We start from the raw sequence: 24669 nt of genomic DNA, 5'->3' as shown, positions 1-24669 counted from the left end.
AGTACAAATTTGATTTATCCAAATATGAAAATCATTCAATACCCTCTCATCCTGTAACCATAATTCCCGATTATATAAAACAAACATTATTCCAACTCATTCGAACAGCTTCTTCTCTGCCACAACACGATATTCCTGGCCCAACCTTGCAGCCAAAGAACCGCTGTTTTCATTTGGTTTCTTAGCACCCATTTCACAGATACACAGCCTCTCAATTGGAACATTTCTTGCCCAGATGAAGGGGTGCTTTAAGGTTTGCGACTGCGGAATAGCATGATCACCCTTTCCATGCTCCGGTAGCTGCTGGATAATGGCTTTAGACGGATGAGCTTCCTCTTCTGACGATAATGACGCAGATTCATCGTCGTCGTCATCACTTTGCCCCGTTGTGCCATCGCGGGCAAGATCTAAAGGTGTTCCAGTTTCGAATATGTCATCGGTAGGAGGTTGTTTCTCTTGCATGCATGTACCGTCAGTATAAAAATCGCGATAATGTGCTAGGATGTCGCGAGCGTCGAATGTCAAAGGCCCATTAAACTTGCGGCGTTTCCTTGCTCCGCTGCTATGATGAGGATTTGGCCCGCGGCAGGCGTAGATCGTATTGACAAGAGTAGCATGTAGCAATAATGGTCTGAATTTGGGCTTTTGTTGTAGAAGGCACTCTTTTTCGGATTCTGCAGCCATGATATTTCCGTTTCCATTATCGTTGTCAACGCCATTGCCACTGTGTGCAGGAGGCTTTTTCGGAGCTCTACTTTTTTTGTCTTTACTTTTCTTGGGTCGTTGCTTGACAAAATCCTGTTCGATGAAGCCCGCATTCACAAATTCATTGCGAATCTTGACTGCAAATGGGTGTAATCGAGACGTTGGATCTATTGGATGAGCATACAGTACAGTTGCTGTTTTTGCTCTAGGCAGTGATTCCAAAGACTCTAGAGATACTGAAATTGGTAGACTATGACTCTGCGTAGTCTGAATATCCTCCTTTTCCCCGTGGTAATTTCTATTGTTGTTTTTGTTGGAGTCTGAGAGTTCTGACTCCACCTCTTGCAATAATCGACCCACGTCTAATGACCGTAGCAGTTCCGCAGCTTCTTCAACGCGTGCTGGCGTTGGCAGACTCATGACGCCCAAGGTCAAATGGAGAGTACCTAATGGTCGGACTGCAGAGTCTGGGAAAAGTTGCGGACGTGGTTTTGCCGGATGATCATCTAGAGTTTTGCGTCTGGGTGGAATGCTGCGCTTGAAGTTGATTAACGAGACCTCTAGTAGAGGTAAGGAGGTCTCTGAGACAAGTGGGAGACACAAAAAGTGCGTAAGAGCAGGTCTCTTCTGCTTCTTCGTCTGTATGGTATGTTCGTTCTGCTGCTGCTGCTGTTGATCGGGGGTGGAGCTTGCAGGCATGGTCGTGACCGAGGCCATCTTTCGTGTCGTTGAAACTAGGATTGGCGGGACAGAGGCAGTACTGACTTGGTTCGTGGCTGGATAAATGTTTCTGATATACTGTGAGCCTCGATGCCCAAGCAATATGCGCATTATCCGTTATGATTGATGTTGGCATACATGCGTACTGTGATGTCAGAATGCGGTTTCAGATGTGAATTCAGCCAAAAGTCGATACGAACATGGGTGTTACTAGTTCAATCGCAATACTTCCCTCTCGTAGACGAATTTGTCTTTATCGAGGACAGTTGCAAGAAAACATAAAATTGTTGAGGTGAGTCTTGACAGTCAGCTGTGGCTGTAAATAAATGACGAGTATCGATACATACTAATACAGCGTAATTTATTCGTCGGTAACGTTGCATATGACGATTATATCATCTTTCCCCTCAGAGTTAACTACCTTGGTAGTTAGCCACAACATCCGCATTGCGTGAGAGACTTATACCTTAAAGTCATAGCAATTCCTTCAGCATCTTCCAAAGCCAGCAGTCAGTTTTGCACAATGCTTTCCCGAACCACACGAGCTTCACTCTTCCGCCTGCAGCGCAGCGCAGCTCCTGCAGCCAACAACTCCTCATCAAGACCGCGTGTTGTTGCGCTTCAACAGCTTCAAACACCGAGCCATTTCATCCAGCAGAAGAACAAGGCTTCGAGTCCTTGCCGCAACTTCCATTCAACCCCGGCCGTCCACAAGGGGATTACGCCAGACTCGTCTGACCCGAAACCACCAAACCCACAGCCAACCAACGGCAATTATGTTGTTGAAGCAACCCCTTTGTCCGACAAGGATTACCATGAGGTCTCAGAACATTATCTAGAGGTGTTATTGGCCGAAGTAGAGCGAGTGCAGGAGGACGGTTCAGATGTGGAGGCCGAGTACAGTGTATGTTATCATTCTCTAGGGTCTCTGTTTTTCTTTCCGCGACGATGCGATTGCTGATTGCTAATCTTTCACCTAGGCCGGTGTCCTCAATATCATCGTCCCTGGAGTCGGCACATACGTCCTCAATAAGCAACCGCCAAACCATCAAATCTGGCTGAGCTCGCCAATTTCCGGTCCCAAACGCTACGACTGGGTTCTTCAAGGGGATAAGATGTATGAAAAACAGGATACTCGAGGCTTTATCAATGGGCAATGGATCTATTTGCGCGACGGATCCAATTTGACGGATTTATTGAATGATGAATTGACCTTGTCGTTGCCGGAGGACCTCTACTCGGTGCAGGAAGATTAATATTGATATCCGTGTTGTATACTATGACATAGCAGCTTGAATCGATTATCTTTAGGTGAAGCGAGAAAATGTTGATTATTTGATTTCATAGCCAATACCTCAACCCAACAATAACTCAACAGTCGCTCCGCTGACTCGTTCCTCGGAGCTAACACCTTGGTAGTTGCCAATCATCTTAGAAGGGGTATAGCCTTATGCTGCCTTCTTATTATGACACTTTCTAGACCTTCGCGTGGTGAATCGTGAGTGCGCCTGGAAATGGGCGCAGCATATCAAACCCCCCACAACAATCATAATCGGAACGGCCCATGACCAATTTTCAGATTGTAAACCTGCCTTGTCCAAATACAATCGGCGATTTGAGGGGAGTCGAAGACTCGAGGCATCGAGAACACCTTGTGAGTAAGTCTGTACGGCCTGTACGTATGGTCGGTTCGTACGGTCAGCCAGCCTTGACAAAAACAAACGACCTGCACCATATGTTTTGCTCATCCATGGTTTGTCTCGCATCGGAGGACATTTCTTTTACTCATGCCTGAACCTTGACCTCGGTAGAAACTTCTGGCTTTTCTTCCGTCACCAAATCATTCTATACAAAAAATCCCCCCCAAAAATCAGCATTATTCAGATAGAACTAGACAGCGCTCTGCACTCACAGCATCGAAAATAACCCGAATCATCAAACTACAACTCGGACAAACAGCAATCTCCTCTCCGTCGCGCAGCGAATCGATAGAAATTTCAAATCGGTCGCCGCAGGGACACGGGTAATGATAGATTTCGAGATTGGGATCATATGTCATGTCCTCGATTTCGATTTCGTCGTAGATGGAGATTTGGTCGTCATCCGCCATTTTCTTTTCCTCCTCGTTTCTTCGGGTAGTTGTAGATTGCGGGGTTGAGGTGGCGAGGACCTTTTTTGCATAAAAAGAGGATCGCGAAATGTATTTATCCTTGAATGAGTATAACCCACAGCTCGAAGATAACTCTGTCGTTCATCTAGTAGAGGGGGAAATTAGTCTGGTGCTGGTTGTCGCCACTCTGAATAAGTTTGTTGGTGAAGCCAAAAAATATCTTGCGGCGAACCGGCGGAGCGAAAAAAAGGTCCACGTGATCATTTCGCATGTATACGAAAGTGATTGAAATGAAACATTTCATTCAATTATATCTCAATTTCTTTATCTCCATCTGAATAACTTCCACTTCTCTTGCCAAATCTCCATATCGTCGTGCAATATGCGCCATTGGTCCTGGTGCAGCTTTGCTGTTATTGTTATTCCTGTTAATGCCAACTTGATCAAACTCTTCTAATGTTTGGGACGCTATGGTCTTCTTCTCCTCAAGACTCTTCTGGACCTCGTATAAATATGTGCGGTAGTTCTTGAGTGCCATTGTGCTTTCGGGGGTGTATATGGTGGATAAAGTCTCGAGCTTGGTTACCCTGTAAACAATAGTCTCAATAAGACCATCTTTTCTCCTTGATTTATGAAAATTCGATTGTGAAAATGATGCTTGTTACGTACTGTACTTTATTGTTCATGCACTCCGCTACCGTCGCTAGGTAATCTGCATGTGCTTTCGTCGCTCTAGACAGCGCGCCATGTTTTGCTCGTTCCAGAAGAACAATCATGCGCTCCATAGCCTCGCCGCGCGCTGCAAGAAGGCTCGCTGCAGTGACGGCCATGATTCGTCTAGAGGCTGGCAGTTCCGAGATTTGAAGTTCGCAGAGTCGACTTATCCTTTGCTCAAGTAGCGTGGAAAGTCGTGGTGGTTGGATTTTCCTAGCGTTGAGTGATAGTCTCGACCGAATGCGTGATCGAGACTGATTTGCTGCTGGAACATTTGATCTTATATTATTATTTGTGGTGGCGGTTGAGCTCCCTGCGGCGTCGGCAACTGAGCGCAGGCTGGTAAGCCATGACGAGATTGTGTCGGATAGCAGGGGTATGAAGACGTGGATATTTTCATGGAAATTCTGAATATCGCGGTTCAGGAGTGAGACCTGTCGCTCTTGTTCAGGTGCACCCTCGAATTCATTAAGTTTCGATGGCGCATCAAGGAACGTTGCTATAACTGCGCTGGTTTCGCGAAGCTATTTCTTAGTAGTCAGCAACAAATAGAAGCTCTTATCCCATAATCGGAAAAGATCACACATGCATTATAAGACAATCCACCATCACTGCGTGAGTCCAAAGATTTCGCCTCGAGGCATGCAATCTGGCGCACGGCTTGTCTGATGATCTTTCTTTTTGCATTCCTTATCTGCAGGCTCTTCAATTCCTAATTTTCTGTCAGCTCCAAAAAGTACTTTTACTTTCCTCCTGTTGTTGCGCAACTGACCTTGGCGAGTGAATTTCGCTCCGGGCTGTCTGCATCAGCTCGAGTAGTGCCATCTGCATTGAGAAGATTGCCTGTGAGATGTTGGTGCAGCTTCTTGAACTGGGGGTTCTTTTCGAGTATTGAGGGATCGCAAGGGGGTATCATCATGATTATATCATATTGTCTGACTGATTGCTTGCTTGGTTCTTATATGGTTGCGGACTGGAAGTTGGATTAGAGGTCGGAATAAACTTAAGCTTATGCGGGCTGCCACTGCCCAGAACGGACCAATCACGAACTTTGTAGTATCTACAGACAACATCTTGCTAGATCTAAGCAATTTTCAGGCATGCATCTTCTTAAAATTTATACTGTTTTGCTTGCAAATAATAGACACAACATATTTTTGTTGATTGAAATCATAGTAATACAAAGTGACAGCTTCATCAAGGGTATATCATCGGGAGAATCAAAGACAACATGGTTCTGCCCGCCATCCAAACACCCAAGCTTGCATATTCAAAGCTTCCCACCTTATCTGGAGAAAAGAAAGAAAACAAGGTGGAACTTTCGTTGAGCGGGCCACGAACATCGAAATGATAAAAAAAAAGAACGCTCGCAAAGACCCCGGTAACCCATTCAAAAAGCAACCATCCTCATCATTTCATCGCGTGGGCGAGCAAAAGCGGGTTTGAAAACGCCCGTACAAGCGAAAAAGTGAAAACAAATTAAAAGCCTAAACCCCCTTGCCAACCGAGTATGTACACGTACAAGATGGAACTCAGCCTTTGATGCGAATCAAGGCATCCCGTCCAATAAGAAAAAAAGAGGAAAAGAAAAAAAAAAATCCTTGAAATAGAGAAACGGAAAAGTCATACAAAACTTCTGGGACAGAGTCGAGGGTCAAAATTTTACTCCTCCTCACTCTCCTCAGAGTCATCGTCATCATCAGAACCGTCAGAGCTGTCAGCATCTTCAACCGAATGCACTGGCTCTGGTGAGCGTGTGCCACCATTACCACCACCCTGGAATCGGGAAAGACTGCCTTCAAGCATGTTGATCTGGGCTTCTTGTTCGAATTTGCTCATGGGCTTGTTTTTCTTCGGCTTGGACTGAACCGTTGCCGAGACTGGCGCAGAATGGTCCTCTTCCTCCATAACTTGCGGCGTATTCTTCTTCACAAACTTGAGCAACATCAATAATACCTCATTTGGCAGTTCGTCAATGTCAAGCTCAATCTCCGTCTCTTGAGTACCCTTGAGGGACGGGACATTGTTCTGGATAATTCTGAGGGCCTCCTGCATCTTTTTATCGGATAGAGTGCTAATCCCATTAGAAATAAGCTGCTTCTCTTGATACGTGATGTGACGCTTCTCAGACTTGCTGCTTTTCGACCTTTTGTCGCCTTTAGAACTCTTTTTGAATTCCTTTTTGCCAGACTTTGACTTTCCAGATTTTTTAGAAACAGGGGGGGTTTTCTTTTTCTTCTGGGTGATAGCTTCAACTTGCTTAGACATTTCAGCAATCTGCCTTTGAAGGGCTTGCAGTTTCTCTTGGTCCGCGTCATCCTCACTCTCTTCTTCATCGCTGTCTTCCTCTGAAGAACCACTCTGATTATGGGTGTCTGGATCGTGTTGTTCAAGCCATCGGGTCTTTGCGGCCCATTTGGCCTTGAAGATTTCTTCAAACTTTTGCCCTGCTTGATAAGTTGGATCTCCAGGGATGTTGAACTTGAAACAATTCTTGAACATTTGTAGTATATCCGACTCCATTTCCTTTGCATTTTCGTACTGGCCAGCCTTCAACTTAGTCTGAACGGTAGACAGGTCCATTGGTTTCTTGATAACGCTATGGTAAGTTGGGATGTTCAAAGCAACAGGATCGACAGGAAAGTAGAATGGGCTCGCTATAGCCCAGTATTTGGGCTTGTGCAGCTCATCCAAGATCTCCTGGCAGAACTTGAGCTCCCATTGAAACTTCTTCTTCTTCGGCTTCGCAGAATAGAGCAAGTCACGTTTTGGTGCATGAATAGCACGCTTTGGACGTCCGTCAGGATTCGTAGAATCACGGCGAATGGTTGGCAGGCCCTCGGGGTTCAATGCGAAAGTGGGGGAAGAGGCGTTGTTCTGTTGCTTGGGAGCAGGCTGAGCGTTAACCCTGGGTTCGCGACGCGGAGCGGGCTCTTTCGGTAGTGCAGCAGACTTTTTGGGCTTCTTTTCTTCCACTTCGTCGGGCTTCGGAAGCTTTTCCAACTGCTTATGAAACAAGCCTTTCAGTCTTTGACCTTCCTGGGAGACGATATGATCCGGACCGTTGAATCTGACGGCATTCGAAGTCATCAATTCGACATCAGAAACAATATCCGCAACTGCGGTATATTGACCCTTCTTTAACTTAGCCTCGATCGTCGACAGATCCATCGGTTCAGTTATAACAGTGAAGTAGCTTGGAATATTCAGCTTCAAGGGATCGACCGGTTCCCGATAAAATCGTGAATCGTTCGACCGCTTGAGGCTTGTCAGGGACTTAACTAGGAATTTGTGCTGCAGAGAGGTGATGCCAGTAGAGGTTTCAATGGATTTAGCAGGTGGCAAATTCTGCGTCGGCGCGGAAGTATTCAAACTTTCGGTCACATCGCCATCCACTTTCGCGCGCTTCGCAGCGGGCTCTTCTTCAAGATCTAACTCCCGCTCTCGCGAAACCTTCGTGGGAGACAGAGGAGCGTCTTCCATGTCTACATCGGCAGGAGGAAGTGCGGGCTTCGGCGACTCCTTGATAGGAGCCGAATCCTTCACTTGATCGGTGACGATGGTGGTCGCTCCGTCATTTTGTTGCAGTTCAGTCGCATCTCTCATTGGAATATCCTTGGATTCCTCCTTTGGCAAGGCCTCTTCGGGCTGCGATGGTTTCAAATCCTCTTCGCCTTTAAATGTAGGAAGTGGCGTGGTATCTGATTCCTTCTTCTCACTTGTGTCTTCCGGCTTCGGTAACTCGACGGACGGATTTATTGAATTAACGGGTGGCGTCGAAACCTTGGCTGCCGGACTACTCGCTCCGTTCGTGAGCGAAGGCTGATTAGTCGCATGTCCGTTTACAGCTGGGATCGATTCTCCCTTTCCCTCTGTAGCGGTTCCGTTGACAGTTGTAGTTGCAGCTGTATTCTCAGTATGCGATTCTCCATTGAAAAGAGAATCTGGAGATCTATGCGCATGGTTAGCGTAAGCCTGAACTAAACGACTAAAACAAGTTATGCGCCGGCAATCTTCGAAGATGGGAAACAATGGTAAAACAAGCATACCTATTAACAGTAGAATCTACTGCCAAATCTTTCACTGTCGGCGGCTGCTCTGGCTTGTCTGTTTTCAAGACAGTGGTGATACCTTCAGGTGGAGGAGTAGCCATGATGAATGTCGAGGAGCAGGTCCCCCAAGGACCAGAATACACAAAGGCGTAGTCAATCGGATTTTCGCGCTTGAGATATTTAGAAAAGGCGGGTGAAGAAGTGGCAATATACTGCACTACCACAGCCTAGACTCTTCTTTTTTGTTTTTTGGATAGGCGACGTTAGACCAGTAGAGCGCCGCGTAATTCGTTCACACGCGCACTCAAATACACGAATGGGGCGAGGTCAATGTGACTAGGCGCGAAGGCTGCGACGGATCAATTGCAGCACGAAGTCTAGGAAAGTGGAAGGAAAGCGACGAATGGACAGGAAGAAACAGCGGACAGCCAACGTCCTATTTATATTGCCAAGAAACCGGAGACGTCACGTGAGAGGCGAGACGAGGGATGACTAATGGGCGGGAGGCGACAAGGGCGGAAGGCACCAAGAGCCAAGCTGGGAAGCAGCGGCCAAGACCGGGCGAGGTCAGGTGACTTTGAGGTGGGAGTGATAGTACAAATGACACGTGCCTAGCGATGGTCGTCACTGGTCAGCAGGAGAGGCGACTTAAAATAATACATAAAAATAAAAAACGCGGTCTGAAACGGAGCGAACGGGCTGGGTGGAAACCAAGAGGCTAATAAGCTGTGGGAAGACGGGGCAGCAAGGGAGCCAGGCGCGTCTGGGTGTGACGCGTCTTGGGGTAATTTTAGGCCTGAAGGGATTATTTAGTTGGGGTGGTGGAAGGGGGGGGAGACAAACAATAACAAACACCGCAGGGCGTGTTAGGTTAGAGAGAGGCAGAAAGGGCACGCACGCACAATCAGCAGTTCCGAAGACAAAAAGACACTGGAAAAATCGGAGGGGGTGGCAGAATCCTTAAGTACGATGCGCTCGTCCGTGACCTGCCGCTAGCCCCGTTGCGACCACTAGCCTCGCCTATCCTGGCTTAGCCCGGTTGCCTGCCGCTGATTGGGCAGCGCCTGCATCAGTGCTTTGCGCCTTGGCTGTGATTGGCTCGCAGCCCCCGAAAGCGGATATCCGAAGGACCACGCCAAACCGTCCAAAATAAAAAAAAAAATTTCGTGTGTCGCCTACGGTGGGCCTCACCCAACAGGCTCCCCTTTTTCTTCTTCCCTGGCTCGCGCTCTTTGAGATCACGATAATGAACATCCAAGGAGGGGGGAAAAAATTCGTTTGACCATCACATGCGGAATGCTGCTCTCCATGCCGCTCCAATGGGGCATGGAATTTTGTTTACTTTGTTCTGGCGGGAAGCAGGAAAGGGTGCAAACTGCAAAGTTCAAAGTCCAAACCCTGAGCCTTCTCTCTCCTTACAGCTTACGGACTAGCCCGTCACACTGATGCAGTGCTTTTTAGCCGGTACGATACGGAAGTCATTCTTCATTCTTGGATCATATTATTAATTACGGGAAAGTTGTATCGTCCCATACACGATACGGAGGGCGATACGAAGTAAATTTAGTAATTTACTGTACCGCAGGTCCACTGGCTGCTCCACTAGCACGGCCAGCCAATGATAGCCCGTCTTTCCTCCGCTGATGAATCCGCCTCCGTCGGCAGCCACTCACCAAAGACGCGCTTTGGCTTAAATCACATGACTTGGTTGCTCAACGATCTCACGTGATCGCCTGGGAACTGCACGATCGATAAATGTCGATAAGTTGATAGCAGTGATCTTTTTAAGGATCCAAGACTCAAGCGTCTCTGGAGCAGTTGAAATCATCTTGTAGAGCCCTATTTCTAGTTGATGGCGTTTGCATCAACGCTTTAACACACTCGGACTGCCGTGCCTATAAATATGCTTCATCTTTCTCTCCTGAAAGTATGGATTGCTCCTTCTTCCTAAGGCAAAAGAAATACTGAGCACTTGAAATTTTAATTGTTATGGTTCTTGATAGGTTATCAGATTCAAGATTGTATATTTTAAGGTGCCTCAGGCGGCAATAGCAGTAGCCCGGCGGGAAGAAGCACTACTCCGTACTAGGTCTAGCGGCTGTCCAAACCTAGAAACTTTTTTTTCTTCTCTACTATCGCCGAATCAATTTGATATCGAAACAAATCGACACTTGTGTCGACGCATTTGGTTTTGGAGGATACCGCACAATTTGGCGATATCTTCTTAGAAGTCGGCACACATAGATTGCGCTTGTTTGTCTCCGCGTGTGACAATTCAGATAAAGACAGCAATCATGGGGAAGAAGTCGTCGCGCCCACCAGCTTCAAAGACTGCCTCCGCAGCACAGCCCGCTGCCTCCGCGGCGACTGCCACTGGCAAAAAATCGTCTATCCTGCGAGCTGCTTTCTCGCCTTCCGAGTACCAATTAGCGCTCTTTGCATCAGTCATTCAGGGTCTTGATTCGCAACACCTCCGCATCCATGATATCCACACCGGTGCTTTGCAGTGCGAACACTCTGTAACCCCCAAAGAGTCCATTACCTCCTTGGACTGGGGCTATCTTCATAGTCAGCGAGAACAGCAGTCCAATAAAAAGAGGAAGAGGAAGTCCGATGTCAATGGCTCGGCAGCAGCAGATAAAGCCGCCGTGGTTGCTTTTGGTACAAGCTCATCCGACGTTCGGATGTATTCTCCAGCTGAAGATAAAGTACTCTACACTCTGGCTGGTGTGCACGATGGAGGCATCAAAGACTTCAAGTTTACCGTCGGACAGTCTACAAGCCAGGGCTGGAGTATTGGCGGCGATAACAGGCTTGTTCAATGGGATCTTATTACTCAGCAAAGCATTCGGTAGGAAATCTTTGTACGGGCAGGGGTATTAGTTACAGAGTGACTGATTTGAAATTTTTTCTAGCATCATAAACATACCCACTACTTCAACTGTTTCAGCTCTCTCGCGACCTATTGTCTCGAATCCACCAGTGATATGTGCTACACAGACTCCGGTCATTCTCGATGTTGAAAGCTCCGACGCCCAGTCGATCACATTCCCTTCAATGACCAACCCTATTCATACACTTCTTCCATCGTCCGCCCTTTCAATTAAAGATACCAATTTCATCGCAGCTGATAACGCGCGCTATATCACTGTTTTTGACCCGAGAACAAAGGGCATAGCATACAACCTAGTCGCTGAGAAAGAGGTAGCATCACTGGCATTATCTGTCAAGGCTGAATTTTCGGGGGAAGAACAACAAGAAAGCAGTCCACTTGAGAGCCAAGTTCTCGCTGTTGTAGTTGAAGATGGCACAGTGGAGTTATTTAACAGGCCATTTTTACAGCCTGCTGGACAGAGCGGATCGAAAGCCTCTAGCAGCCTTAAAGCAAGGGCCAAACAGATGACCCGCAAAGCCGATGCCATACTGAAAATTGTTAGACCAGATACTGGAAAAGCGGTTTCTGCGGTTCAAGTGGGCTTTCAAGGGCCCGAATTATTCGTCGCGTGGGCTGAAGGTGGTGTGAACTTGATATTTGAACGTGTTAGATGGCAAGATCAGGACACTGGAAACCTCGTTTTCTCAGGCACTACCGAAATTACAGGTCGCAAATCCGCCTCGGTTCTTAGGTCTGCTGCCGTGATTGAAGAGCGACAGGCCAGCAAATCGCATGTGAATGAGGGCAAGGCTGCGGTTGAGTCCGGTCTTTACACTGAGGATGTGGAAATGAACGATGCACATATAGAAGATGACTCTGTGTCGATATCCGACGCTGAAGAAGATGTCTCTGATGTTGAGCGTGAGGGAAAGCAGAAGCGTCAGACGAAAACTGCGAACGGTATCAACGGCAACTCTACTAAGAATGCGGAAATCGAGGAAAACGACGAAGAGGAAGAAGAAGCGGGCGGAGAACCTACATTTGGTGAATTAGTGCAGAGAAACTCCGCAATTGACGTCGAGGCCGAGCTGGAATATGATGCTGGCACTGGACCCTTGGTACCTATCGCATCTAAGAACGGCAACAAGGCTGTCGCGCAAATCCCATCAGGCGTATCCTTGACAACCGTTCTCTCGCAGGCGCTCAAAACCAACGATGCCGCAATGCTAGAATCCTGCTTCCGTACCTCAGACACCAATATCGTTCGCGCAACCATTCAGCGACTAAACTCCACGCTGGCGGGTGCTCTCATCCAACGAATCGCAGAACGAATGGCATCTCGGCCCGGTCGATACGGACATCTACTTGCCTGGGTGCAATGGACCTGCATCGCACACGGAGGCGCAATTGCCGGCAACGCCGAGGTTCTCAAACGAATGACTTCATTGTACAAAGTCATGGACCAGCGTTCCCGCTGTCTCCCGTCTCTACTCCTACTCAAGGGCAAGCTCGACATGCTCGATGCCCAGATTAATTTGCGCCAGTCAATGGCTGACAGTAGGAAACATGGCATGGGCATGGATGATGAACTGTTGGAAAGCGTCACGCACTACGCCGGATTAGCCGGCGACAGCGGCAACGACGATAGCGAAGCGGAGCGTCATCGTAAGCGCAAGAAGATGTCGAAATCCAAGCGTGATGGTCTCGGTGAGGATGAAGATGCCGAGATGGATGATGAAATGGCCGCTGTTGAGCTTGGATTCGGATCTGAGGAAGAGGAAGAGGAAGGCAGTGAAGAAGATGCCGATGAGGATGGGGATATGATCGATATTGAAGCCGAAGAGTCTCTTGATGATGATGACGATGATGATGACGAGGAAGAAGAGGAAGACTCAGACGCAGATAGCGACATGGCTGATTTTATCGTCTCGGAAGATGAAGATGAAGAGATCTCCGACGATGATGATGAAGAACAGCAGAAAAAAGCACCCACACAACCTCAACGGTCTTCAAAGAAGGCAAAAGTAAATAAGTCGCGACGCTAAAGATGGAAGATAATTTACTTATACTTCTATGTCTTTATTTATCGTTGAATTTTGCAGATCGTGTATGCTTGTTCATTTCTTCCTTTCTTGATTAGTAACTTTATTGGGTTAAAAGTCTTTAGATTTCTATTACATTTCGATACACTGGTTAGCACTCTTACATACATACATACATAGGAGGTAGTTTCATGTTGGTTGAGTTGATACTTTAAGTCTCTGACATTGTCTTAGTCGACTAAAGTGGGGACAAGGCGCGTAAACATAGTCACGTATCGTGTTTATCCAAGTCAAAAAGATACATTGTTATAAGCATATTAAGAACCGCCAGAAAATAGCCATACAGAAAGGAGTGGCATGTCTCCAAAGACTACAGAGAAAACATGTAAGAATGAATATACCAATGCAAGTAATCATGTCCAGCATCATCGGATGACTTCATTTCCTGGATTCTCGATGCCGTCAATGGACTCCAGAATTGCACTCTTCATCACGCCAATCGAGCCCGTGAACTGTTTGTGCGGGTTGCCCCAGATGCGATAGAACCTAATAAAGTCGCTGGAAGCGATCGCGATGCACTCATCGTCAGGATTAAAATCACACTCCCCCTCGTCCTCAAAGAATGGATTTCTGAAGTTAGGAATGCTAATTGCCGATAGAGCTCTCCCTACCACATACACATCGGGGTACGTTTGTCCATCCAGGCCTACATTCCAAGGGATGGCTGTAACCTGCTCGCAGCTAGGCCAAGCAAACACCACAACACGAAAGGGATGCTGATACTCGAACTCCGGAAATCCTAGGACAACAGCAATTTCACGCCGAGTCCTACTCCATATAAGACCTGTGATCTGGGCCCACATATAAATCTTGGCCAAGCAGCTTCCAGACGGGGCATGGTAGAAATGAACGGTGCGATCCCCCAAACCACCTCCAGTGGCCAACAATGTTGGCTGCCAGGGTGCGAACGCGACTGCTTTGACTGCCGAGCCATGCTCGAACCGGTGTACGTGACTACCGCGGGGAAGGTATATGGCAGATTCAGGATATCCTAGACGTGGGGAGTAGTTGGCGGAGACAACACGTCGGAGAGGCCGAGACCCTGAAATGTTCGCGGGTCGAGAGCTGTTCGACAAGTCAAGTCCTCGATTACGAACACGCGGATATGTCCTAGGAGCTTGGTCATTCCCGCTTTCTCCCGACATTGACGAGGTATCAGATAGAGAATCGCTTGATAGCCGAGATATAGAAAGCGAATATGTCGAGTCAAAATGAGAGCGGCGTCTGAATAATTGAGCGAGCCATGACCCGAAAATTGAGCTTGAGCGAGCTCGAGGAATTGGATCTATTCGACTTGTCATAGATGGAGCTATTGCTGGGACTGAAATCTCCTTCTTATGCAACATATGAGTCAAGTCAAACAGCAGACATGCATTGTCATCACCACTCGTGGCGAGAAATCTGTAATCTGGCGACCAGGAAATAGAACATATACACCCATAGTGAGCGTCCACTTGCGCTAAAAGGGTCAACCTGGAAATGGATTCGAGATGAGATATTTCCAGAGAATAGTACCAGATCATACCCCTCGTGTCACCGACGGCCAAATGCTCTAGAGAAACATCGATGGTGGAGGATATCGTGGACTTTTGTCTGGTTGTTGTAGCTTTGAACGCAACACACGTTAGCGGATGACGACGCCGGGAGCTATGCAGTGGCCGGGACTTGAGAGTTTCCCATAGATGTAAGTACCCGTGAGAAGTTGCCACGGCTAAGATGCTATTTTTGCCATCTGCAGATGAGAAATCAAGCGCTGTGACTTGATCTCCGATGGGATGCCCTAGTGGGAATACCGCCACAGTCTTGCAGGTTATACTTGACCACAGACAAACAAAGTTCATCATGGCATATGCTAAAAGTCCAGACGTGCAACAGTAAGCAATTACAGAACTATAAAAGTCATCCTTTATATAAGGAGCATACACCGCGGAAAATGGAACGGCAGCAGCCTTTGTAGACTGTTTTCGTCTAGCACGAGTGTCTGAAAGGCAATTGTCAACACAAGCACATTCCGTTCTTGTTCTTCAAAAAGATCGCTTACCAGGTATAAATTCAGCCCTCTTCCACGCGCAATCCTTCCATCTCAGAGGACGAAATTTATCAAATTGTGGATCAGACTGGAAAAGGAGGGTTCCCGTCTGTGCGGCTGGCTTGCAAATAACGAGCTGTCGGTGGTTCAAGTCCATATCGAAAGCAGCTGCCAGCCTTGCCTGGTTCATCTCTAATTCCTCCGACTCGGATATGTCCTGGCTAAACTCATAACGTGCAAAGTACATTGGAGCTGTGGACTTGCTCCCTGAATATCCTTTCTGACCATCGGTTATGCCTAGCCATGGACCTCGTGTTGCCGTAGAAGCTCCTCCGACATTCCACACTGCTCCGACACTCACCTGTCGGGGAGTGATTCTTGGTCCGGAGAAAGGATAATGACTTAGAATCGCGTGGCTGTCCACAATATGTGGCGATATGTGTGGTGCCTGTATGGTGTCTTGTGTGATAGCAGGTATAGCCTTGCGATTACGCCGGCGGCCGAAAGGATCCTCATTTCTTTCCCGTTGACGGAGTAGCTTTTCGTCTGCAGTAAGCTCCATGGGCAGCTTTCGCATATGATACTTTGCAATAGTGCTACCAGAATATGACCGTGGTGGTATGAATCGGTCTCTCATTAAAGTTGGGTTTCTGCGAGAGCTGGGGAAGAGCCGTGGTGTTGCGATTGATCGATTCCGGCACTTGGGCGTGGCTGCTTGGTTAGGGCTTGAAAAGAATGGAAAAGGCACATGGCCTTGCTTTTTCTCTGATTTTTTGGCGACATGAGTCTTTGCTTGCTTTGTGTTCAAAGATTGGCTGTCCTCGGGGGAAGAAACAGACGGCTGATTCTCGCTGTTTCGGGAGTCGCAGAACGGATGGTCAATGATGGATATAGTATTACTGAGAAATGAAGGTTGTGAAAGGTCAATTTCCAATGAACGATAGACTTTATGCTGGGAGGCAGGGGAATTCTTCGATAGAGAGTAAGGAGTGGTTGCCATTGCTGTTTATGCAGCATATAGCGCAACTAGACATGCATGTGTGATAGACCTCTTTGAGAAAAGAACGATACACGCGAGGCTCCTGTATAACATGTGATGTGTGGTATAGTCCGTCAGCATTGGATTTATTCAGCTTGAAGGAAAAGCGAAAAAGTCAGGCGTGGGTGCACGTTTTGGCAGGTACGTATGGCATGCCGTTTTAGGAAGGAGACAGGCGCGCACGTGATGGTGCCTGAGGCATCAAGGCTGCTCCGTCGTTCCTGGCTCTTGCCGCAAGAAACACCAACAACTGCCACCACGACCAACAACCTTGAAGTTGCAACTTCTCTTTGAATTCTGCTAGACATAGGAATGCAAATCATAGGGACTCTTTACCTACCGCTAGGCTAGACCTTTACAGCATGGCCGCCAGCGTAACTATCTCCTTCGGTGATATTCCAGCGTCAAATATATATAAATAACTAATCCGCCTTGATAGCATGGCATCCCGCGCCAGAGTGTCCAGGCGATAGAAAACACCGAACAAGTCCAGAAAAACATCCAGATATACCGCGACCTAGAAACTGCTGTGCATGAAAAGGTTTTCACAGCCGACTTGAACAAATTTGGGCTAGGAACTAAATCTAACTAGAATTATAGATCGCTGAACGCAAATATACAAATGACACACTGGAGCAAGTATCCGAGCTTCTGAGAAAGAATCCCGAGTACTATACCATATGGAACTATCGGCGACTTATACGACAGCATGACTTTGTTGAAGCTGGGTCTGAGGCTGATCAAATTGTGCTTATAATCAAATTCGACTTGGATTTTCTCTTTCCACTGCTGCGCTCGTTTCCTAAATGCTATTGGATCTGGAACTACCGGCTCTGGATATTAAATGAAGCCAAGAGGCTGCTGCCTCAGCAGACAGCTCGCGAGTTCTGGCAGAGAGAGCTGGCGCTGGTGGGCAAGATGCTGCACGCGGACAGCCGCAACTTTCACGGCTGGGGCTATAGGGCTTTCGTGATAGAGGCGTTGGAGGACCTGGCTGATGGCGATGACAAGAAGAGCATGGCACAGGCAGAAATAGAATATACGACTAAGATGATTGGGGCAAACCTTTCAAATTTCTCTGCATGGCATTACCGAACCAAACTGATTCAAAAGCATCTTGACGAAAAGAAAGCAACTGATCAAGAGCGGAGACAGGTATTGGAACAAGGTAAAGATTCCCCGCCTAGATGGATGAGTAACATTGCGGTGGCTGACCTGCCCTTTGACTTTGCATGCAGAGTTAGAACTGGCTCACAAAGCTCTCATTGACCCGTACGACCAGTCGCTCTGGTTTTACCATCAGAATTTGATGTGTGTGTTCGATCCGTCGCTTGCAGCGCGTACTATGGCGCCCAACCTATCGAGTTCGGAGCGGTTGAAATATGTGCAGGAACAGAAGGAGTTAATCAGCGACATGCTCGAAGACTCCACGGACTGTAAATGGATCTATCAGGCCTTGGTGGACTGCAATCTACTGGTTGCGAAGATTGAAGGATCCATGTCTGCCCGGGAACGACTCGAGGTGCTGGACTGGCTGAAGTCCTTGGTCAAATTGGATCCTCTGAGAAAGGGGCACTGGGTGGACATCGAGAAGTCTGTAAATGGGTGATGCCGGATTGCTAGGAAAATAGTTATACGTACTGCACAGTGCATATTCAAAATTTTCCTGTGCCCGTTGTTCCTGTAACGATGCAATGCCGCAGGGATCCATCATCTCCGATCGATATCTGCAAAGTGAGTTGTCGCGGGTGGATCAGGTTACCCCTGGCTAGAGTACGTACTACGCAGGCTGTGCTGCTCTTCGTATGGCACACAGCTGGCTTCATTGGCCAGGCGTGACAATTCACCCAGATATATAATCGAAGCAATAATAATAGAGCACTAGGAGTAAGGCCAGATCGTTCTTGCGGGCGTGATCGGACTCCCGCCAATGACAGCCGGCGTCACTAGTTGATTAGTTAGTTAGACTGCATGCCTCAGGCCTGCACTCGTCAACAAATCTCACCTCGCTCCGTTGCCAACGCTCTTTCTTGCTGTGCTTGTTAGCTGTCCATTCATTCATTCTGACTCGCAACCTCGTCTGATAACTTGCAATCTCCCACCCGCCCTGCGTACTGCCTGCCTCCTATCCTCGCTCAGCTGATGGCCGTTCGTGACTGCTAACCAGTCACTCCTCTCTGCAGTCAAAAGCAAGGGGAGAGCCATCACGCGAACTGCACTCTGCCTAAAATGAGTTCAAGTCCGGAGCCCAACGATTATGGCGAGGTACGTCGGCCACAAATGATGCTATCTCTCTGCTACGCACTGGATATGTTTGCTTACGTTGTCGCTCCGATCCTCGCAGGACTCCTTCGAAGATGCCAACGAAGATACTACGCACACGGCTCCCTCAATGCCACCAAGCTCGTCCACGCGCTCTCTAACCGACCGACGGGTGTCGAATGGATCTGTCACCACCCCGCGTGCTGAGAGTTCGCCGTTGCCCTCTGATTTTCCCGATGTCAACTCCGAAGACGAAACGGGCGACGTCAGCCCTGCGCCTCATTCCGAGACCGAGGATACCCCAAAGAAGAAGAAATATCAAAAATCACCACTGTTAACTGCTCATCGCTTATCCACAACTTCGCTGGACGAAGTTAATTTGGCAGGCACCAAGGATGAGGACGAGTCTCCAGAGGCGACCAGTGCAGGAGCAGAAGCCCCTATCGACCCTCCCCGTGCAGTCTCCGTCGACTCGACAACCACAGTGCAAAGCATGTCATCGACATTGATGTCTAGTTTGCCGTCCGTGCCATGGTCAGCGGCTACAAAGCCTGCCCCCGCTGCAGCACCTGCTGCAGCACCTGCAGCACCTGCAGCTCCAGCTCCAGCTCCGGCTCCGGCTCCGGCTCCGGCTCCTCCGCCCCTACCATCTCGCAAGACAGGCCCCTTTGCATGGCTCTCCAGGGCAAGCACCTCCGGAAAGGATTCCAAGTCCCCCCCGGCTAAGTCGTCTGATAGTCGTCGGAACACCGCTGCATCGGTCTCAACACTCAACACTCTGGAAGAAGGAGACAGTATGAGCGTTGGTTCTAAGAGACCGACACGAAACAGTCTCAAGGACCAGTTTAAGCTCCTACGTATGCGAGAAGAGGGTCCCGAGGCCGATCAAGCAAGCATCGCCTCCGGAAATGCCTCCGTCAGTACAGGACTTGCTAGTCCCGAAGAAAAAGACATACTGCCAACATCTTCACCACTTAGTGCTGGGACTGGGGGATCCTTACCTACCGTGAATCCTAACCTTCCTCCCGGTACAGTGTCGGGAATTTCAACATCTGCTACCGATGCAGCGGCACCGGTCGACTGGGAACTGTGGGAGAAGATTGTCAATCATGGCCCTGAGGCGTTGTCAGGGGCCAATTCCGAGGAACTTAACGCCGCTATCAAGCGTGGAATCCCCCAAACTATCAGAGGCGTAATCTGGCAAGTATTAGCCGACAGTCGCAATCCAGAGCTTGAGGAAACATATAAAGAACTTGTGGCCCGAGGCACAGACAAAGAACGTCATTTAAGCCTCAGCGGCATCGCCTCGGAAAAGGAATCACTAGCTTCGTCGCGCTCATCTATACGCTCCGACCATTCAGGCTCTCCGTCGCCGTCAAGTCAAACAACAAATTCACCGGTTGTTCACGAAAAGGAGACGGACTCAATAGCCGCAGAGTCGGCCCGTAAGAAGAAGATAAAGGAAGATGCCGAAACAATTCGCAAATTGGAGAAGACAATACGAAGAGACTTGGGTTCTCGAACAAGTTACTCGAAATATTTTGTTTCACAGGGCAGCCAGGAGTCTCTTTTTGGATTATGCAAGGCTTATGCGTTATATGACGAGGCGGTAGGCTACGCTCAAGGGATCAATTTCATTGCAATGCCTCTACTATTCAACGTAAGTGTTTCATTTTCTCCGACGAAATTTCACCAATTCCTATCTAACTTGGCACAATAGATGGGTGAGGGAGAGGCATTCACGCTTCTCGTGAAGCTGATGAATAAATATGGTCTACGGGATATGTTTATCCAAGACATGCCCGGTCTACACCTTCATTTATTCCAGTTTGAGAGGCTTTTGGAAGATCTCGAGCCCGCGCTCTATTGCCACCTTCGCCGACGCGGAGTAAGCCCACAACTCTATGCCACACAATGGTTCTTAACATTATTTGCTTATCGATTCCCCCTTCAATTGGTTCTTCGTATCTACGATCTTATTTTTGAAGAAGGGTTAGAAAGTACCATTCTCCGTTTTGGCGTTGCTATAATGCGTCGCAACGCCGAGACTCTCCTTGGCATGAAAGACATGTCGGGCCTATCCCATTTCCTTAAAGAGAAGCTCTTTGATGTTTATATTGATCAACAACCGTCCGCAAGCTCAATCCTTGAGTCCGGGTTTTTCGGAAGCTCTGGTGGAAGCGACAAAGAGATCTACCGGGCTGACCTCATGGTGCAAGATGCTTGTGACATTCCGCTCACGGCCGAAACTATTCGTTCGTACACGACAGAGTGGGAGGAGAAGGTACGTACCGAAAGGGAAAGGGAGCAAGAACTCGAGGGGCTTAAATATACTGTGGCATCGCAAGCCGCTCAAATAAGGTCGTTGGAGGAGCGTGCTGAAAAATCGGATCAAGAACACGTTCAACTGGCATCAGAGCTGGTGCGAATGAAGGTAGAAAATGAAGAACTATCAGACGCCAATGAAGGCCTTCAAGTTCAAGTTCGCGAACTCAAGATCGTTGTCGACAAGCAGCCCGCCGAGGTTGAGGAGAAACTCCGAACTGAGATGGAACGTATCATGAAACGAAACATGGAAGTGCAGAATGAGAACCGGAACATGGAGGAGCAAATGGCGGAGATGGAGAAAGATCTTGTGGAGACCAAAATGAAATGGGCTGAGGTAAGACAGTATTGCTTCTTTTGTGCTCTCATCTTCACTCGCTAACTCCCCAAAACAGCTATCGGAAAACCACGAGGGCCTCCGACAAAAATGGGCAGATCTCCGCAGGGCTTTGGATGGTTAATCAATCAATCAGAACATCTCATGCTAGATGGTTTGTTGCTTCTTCTCTGTATATTTTAAACTTTGGTGGCCATCATACCTCCCCTTTTTTCTCTCCTCTCTGGAAGTGGACGACAGCCTTTGCATGTCTAACTATATGTACATTGACATGTAAGACGAAGATGTCTGCATCAAGCTTGTCCGGTGCAGGTTTCTTTCTACTTTTACATCTTGTCTTATACCATTTTGTATGATTACCTAGGACCATTGCTGTCTGGTAAATGTTTGTTTGGTTGTTTGGAGCGTTGGGGATGTATACATGTACATCGTCATGTATACCAAGTGTTGGTAAGAGTATCCTATAGAAGGTTGCCATATGACATATTAACATCGTGGAGATGAGTATCAAAATATCAAAATATCGAATTATAATTTACAAGGAGGCATAGTTATTTATACAAACTTATTATTTATTGATCAAACCTTTTTTCCGTATTGTATCTTGCCGTCCGTTACCGGCAACGCAGTCGACGCAATCGATGAGGGGTTATCCATTGACCCATGGATAATATGTTATGACAGCCAGGGATGAACCCTTGAGACTACATATATCTACCTATGTTTAGAATCCTGAAAAACAAGAAGCATTCACTATCGCTATCGTCAATTCTATCATCTCGTTCTGTTTTATTGTACTACCGCACTAAACAATGGCGCCTATCGAGCGTATAACGCTATTCAACATTCCTAAGGAAGAAGACCGTCTGCGTCTGGTTGAAGAGTACAAGCAACTCTCCAAAACGGCAGTCAAGGTATGATATGATTCCTTTTGTCCCTTTCAATGGAGACGGAGTAAAAGAGAGCCGAAACTGAGAGTAAACGGCATACAGGATGGCAAGCCTTATATTTCAAATGTCTCTTTTGGCCCTGGCTTTGAGGATCCCCGCAGTCAGGGATACAATTTCGGTGTCAAGACTACGTTTGCGACCATCGACGATATGAGGTATTATGATACCACGTGTGAGGCCCATAAGACTTTGAAGGCGTATGTTGGGGGAGTGAGGGCCGGTGATGTGTTGACGGTGTATTATGAGAATGCGGCGTAAGAATATGGAGTCTGCTCTCTTCTTTTTATGCCCTGTTCAGAGGTATATCGAATCTCAAGTCCCGTGAGTCTTGTCTCGTCAGACAGGGAGAAAAAGAAAGGCATGATCGAAAAAAGGACAATCGTGATTGTTCATTCAAATCCGACAGGTTCCGGCCTCGAGGCAAAAATTATCTTGTATTTAACAATTTCCACAATCTCAAGTTCGTCCTTTGTTGCATCGACTTGATCCATCTCGCTCGGCGCTAGTGCAGTCGTCGTTGACTTCCGTCGTCGCTGTATGATAGCAAGAGGTTTCGCCAGTTTCTTGACTTCGCCTGTCATACGTTGGTAGTGTCCCGCGTACAAGTAGACGCGTTTCATCCATTTTGTATTGTCTGGGTCTAGGTCAGAGTAGTCTGGGAACATGAGTTTGCCGAGTTCTGTCTCGATGGTTTTCCATTGTGAATGAGGACGAATTGTTGGCTCCTCCGGCGACTGTTCTGCATTGTCGCTTTCGGTTGCACTAGATGCAGCAGGTACGTTGATTGTGCCTTGGAGTTCGAGGATGGCGAGGCCGGAGGGCGTTTGGAGGAGCGGGGGGAGGGCGTTGTGGGCATTCGACGCCGACTCGGGGTCGAGCAGGGCGGATTGAGGGTAGAGAGGAACTGAAGGCATGATTGTCCGGCGCGTGGCGTTTCGTTTTGGTAGGATAGGTTCCAATTGATTGTAATTGCGGTGTTTTGCAGCTTGTTTTTTTGATGGAGGAAATCGCGACTTGTTTTGGCCAAGGCGGCTTATCTTATCGGCACTGGTCTTGATAAGATAACGGTTGCTGTTGAGTCGACTCTGCAGTATAACTTGCAAGTGTCAGTTAACTGTATGCCTTGCTGATTTTCTTGCATAACTATATGTGTTGGATAGTCGCCTGTCCTAGGGCTCTGATTTTGTATAGGGAACAAGCTTTGAGCCTGTCTAAACAGGACTAGGTCTTCACAGATTTGCTGGGCTAAATATCTCTGTCAGTCAGACCAAGATGGCCACGATCAGTGAGCAAAGTTACAAACACAAACCCCAGCCAGACACTTCTAGCAGTCACAAACAAAGAAAAGTTGCAGCTGTTCAATGGGTCAGGGGCACAAAAGCTTACCCCTGTCGGTACCTCTTCTGGGTAACATGGGATCCATCATGTCTTTAAGTATACACCGCTCATCAGGCACTACACGGTTTATCTGAAAACTTCCAGCAACAAAGACAATGAGATTGGAAACAATAAGCTAAGTTTGTGGGTAATACCAGGCAGCCTCATTACCACTTTGTGTGCCCTGGAACTAGCCAGTCTTTGCACGCAATGAGACACATCTGCACTGGATGCGCTGGAGATTGCCAGGAAAGAGAAGAAAAGAACAAGTCACCGTGCAGAAATGCATAGTAGAGGGGGATGTTCTCAGGAAGATTTCTGGTTTGTTGCATCTTGAGCTGCAATATTTGACTGTGTGACCTTTGATATATACCATTTTCCAAGTTTCTTTCATTTAGCTCCGTGACTATATGATTCTATCTAAAAGAGTCATACACCCCTTTGAACATCTAATATGTAAGTCCCCGCGCTGACTCCGTTTATAATGACTGGGACCTAACAATTTCAGTAGGTACATTGCTTGCCAAGTGGAATAATTGCACACAGATCAAAGAGCTCCACAGATACCTCTGGAGAGATAGCTCTGCATGAATCTACCAACCGAATCACCGCAGGCCCCTTCTCTTGAGCGCTCACAATACCCGGCGAATTCAAAGGGTACTTTGCATGACACAGAGGTTGACACCGGGGCCCGAGGTCATGATAAGGTGATGCCCGCTTGAATCGAGAGGAGGAACAAAAGCTAACATAGTTTTATTCTCTAAACAAGGAACAGAATGCTCTGTCCACACCAGACTCGAATCTCCTTACAAGTAGCGTCGGTGGTTCCTTAACCTGGGTTTCGAACGACACAAAAGAGCGAGACAATTTCCGGAAGATGCGTTCAAATATTGGGTTGGTTGCCCCAAATTCGCCGTTTATTCCTAGAAACATGAATGAATGGTTGGCACATCGTATGGAGGTACTCGCAGAGAATACTAAGAATCTTGATCTGTCGATAGCGAGGAGGGAAATACAACAAGCATCATCTTATACAGTGCAAACCCAACCAATACTAGCAGGAAGAAGGCTC

At 47.7% G+C, this 24669-nt stretch overlaps 10 protein-coding genes across 10 annotated transcripts; 5 read left to right on the top strand and 5 right to left on the bottom strand.

Annotated features, from left to right (window-relative positions):
• Positions 1 to 96: 96 nt before the first annotated feature.
• On the bottom strand, positions 97 to 1404 carry UA08_04782 (hypothetical protein; the record flags this gene model as incomplete). The annotated part of the gene is made up of 1 exon (XM_020267090.1): positions 97 to 1404. One exon carries the CDS (start codon positions 1402 to 1404, stop codon positions 97 to 99), a length of 1308 nt encoding a protein of 435 aa, XP_020120113.1.
• A 544-nt stretch (positions 1405 to 1948) lies between these two features.
• UA08_04781 (hypothetical protein) lies at positions 1949 to 2681 on the top strand (the record flags this gene model as incomplete). The annotated part of the gene is made up of 2 exons (XM_020267089.1): positions 1949 to 2329; positions 2406 to 2681. 2 exons carry the CDS (start codon positions 1949 to 1951, stop codon positions 2679 to 2681), a joined length of 657 nt encoding a protein of 218 aa, XP_020120112.1.
• A 529-nt stretch (positions 2682 to 3210) lies between these two features.
• On the bottom strand, positions 3211 to 5168 carry UA08_04780 (hypothetical protein; the record flags this gene model as incomplete). Its single annotated transcript, XM_020267088.1, has 5 exons — positions 3211 to 3270; positions 3338 to 3595; positions 3879 to 4122; positions 4205 to 4773; positions 5022 to 5168. 5 exons carry the CDS (start codon positions 5166 to 5168, stop codon positions 3211 to 3213), a joined length of 1278 nt encoding a protein of 425 aa, XP_020120115.1.
• A 743-nt stretch (positions 5169 to 5911) lies between these two features.
• UA08_04779 (hypothetical protein) lies at positions 5912 to 8402 on the bottom strand (the record flags this gene model as incomplete). Its single annotated transcript, XM_020267087.1, has 2 exons — positions 5912 to 8201; positions 8299 to 8402. The coding sequence occupies 2 exons, from the start codon at positions 8400 to 8402 to the stop codon at positions 5912 to 5914; spliced, it is 2394 nt and encodes a 797-aa protein (XP_020120114.1).
• A 2193-nt stretch (positions 8403 to 10595) lies between these two features.
• Positions 10596 to 13221, top strand: UA08_04778 (hypothetical protein; the record flags this gene model as incomplete). Its single annotated transcript, XM_020267086.1, has 2 exons — positions 10596 to 11152; positions 11217 to 13221. The coding sequence occupies 2 exons, from the start codon at positions 10596 to 10598 to the stop codon at positions 13219 to 13221; spliced, it is 2562 nt and encodes an 853-aa protein (XP_020120117.1).
• Positions 13222 to 13643: 422 nt separating this feature from the next.
• UA08_04777 (hypothetical protein) lies at positions 13644 to 16307 on the bottom strand (the record flags this gene model as incomplete). The annotated part of the gene is made up of 3 exons (XM_020267085.1): positions 13644 to 14563; positions 14804 to 15259; positions 15320 to 16307. The coding sequence occupies 3 exons, from the start codon at positions 16305 to 16307 to the stop codon at positions 13644 to 13646; spliced, it is 2364 nt and encodes a 787-aa protein (XP_020120116.1).
• A 401-nt stretch (positions 16308 to 16708) lies between these two features.
• Positions 16709 to 17955, top strand: UA08_04776 (hypothetical protein; the record flags this gene model as incomplete). Its single annotated transcript, XM_020267084.1, has 4 exons — positions 16709 to 16720; positions 16786 to 16887; positions 16947 to 17514; positions 17585 to 17955. 4 exons carry the CDS (start codon positions 16709 to 16711, stop codon positions 17953 to 17955), a joined length of 1053 nt encoding a protein of 350 aa, XP_020119873.1.
• Positions 17956 to 18575: 620 nt separating this feature from the next.
• On the top strand, positions 18576 to 21394 carry UA08_04775 (hypothetical protein; the record flags this gene model as incomplete). Its single annotated transcript, XM_020267082.1, has 4 exons — positions 18576 to 18611; positions 18691 to 20268; positions 20329 to 21270; positions 21329 to 21394. The coding sequence occupies 4 exons, from the start codon at positions 18576 to 18578 to the stop codon at positions 21392 to 21394; spliced, it is 2622 nt and encodes an 873-aa protein (XP_020119874.1).
• Positions 21395 to 22082: 688 nt separating this feature from the next.
• On the top strand, positions 22083 to 22478 carry UA08_04774 (hypothetical protein; the record flags this gene model as incomplete). Its single annotated transcript, XM_020267081.1, has 2 exons — positions 22083 to 22184; positions 22263 to 22478. 2 exons carry the CDS (start codon positions 22083 to 22085, stop codon positions 22476 to 22478), a joined length of 318 nt encoding a protein of 105 aa, XP_020119961.1.
• A 131-nt stretch (positions 22479 to 22609) lies between these two features.
• On the bottom strand, positions 22610 to 23134 carry UA08_04773 (hypothetical protein; the record flags this gene model as incomplete). Its single annotated transcript, XM_020267080.1, has 1 exon — positions 22610 to 23134. The coding sequence occupies one exon, from the start codon at positions 23132 to 23134 to the stop codon at positions 22610 to 22612; it is 525 nt and encodes a 174-aa protein (XP_020119962.1).
• Positions 23135 to 24669: the final 1535 nt, after the last annotated feature.

This window comes from Talaromyces atroroseus (assembly GCF_001907595.1).
Source record: "Talaromyces atroroseus strain IBT 11181 chromosome Unknown scaffold_5, whole genome shotgun sequence".
NCBI classification, from domain to species: Eukaryota; Fungi; Ascomycota; class Eurotiomycetes; order Eurotiales; family Trichocomaceae; genus Talaromyces; species Talaromyces atroroseus.
This window is presented reverse-complemented; position numbering and strand designations above follow the sequence as displayed.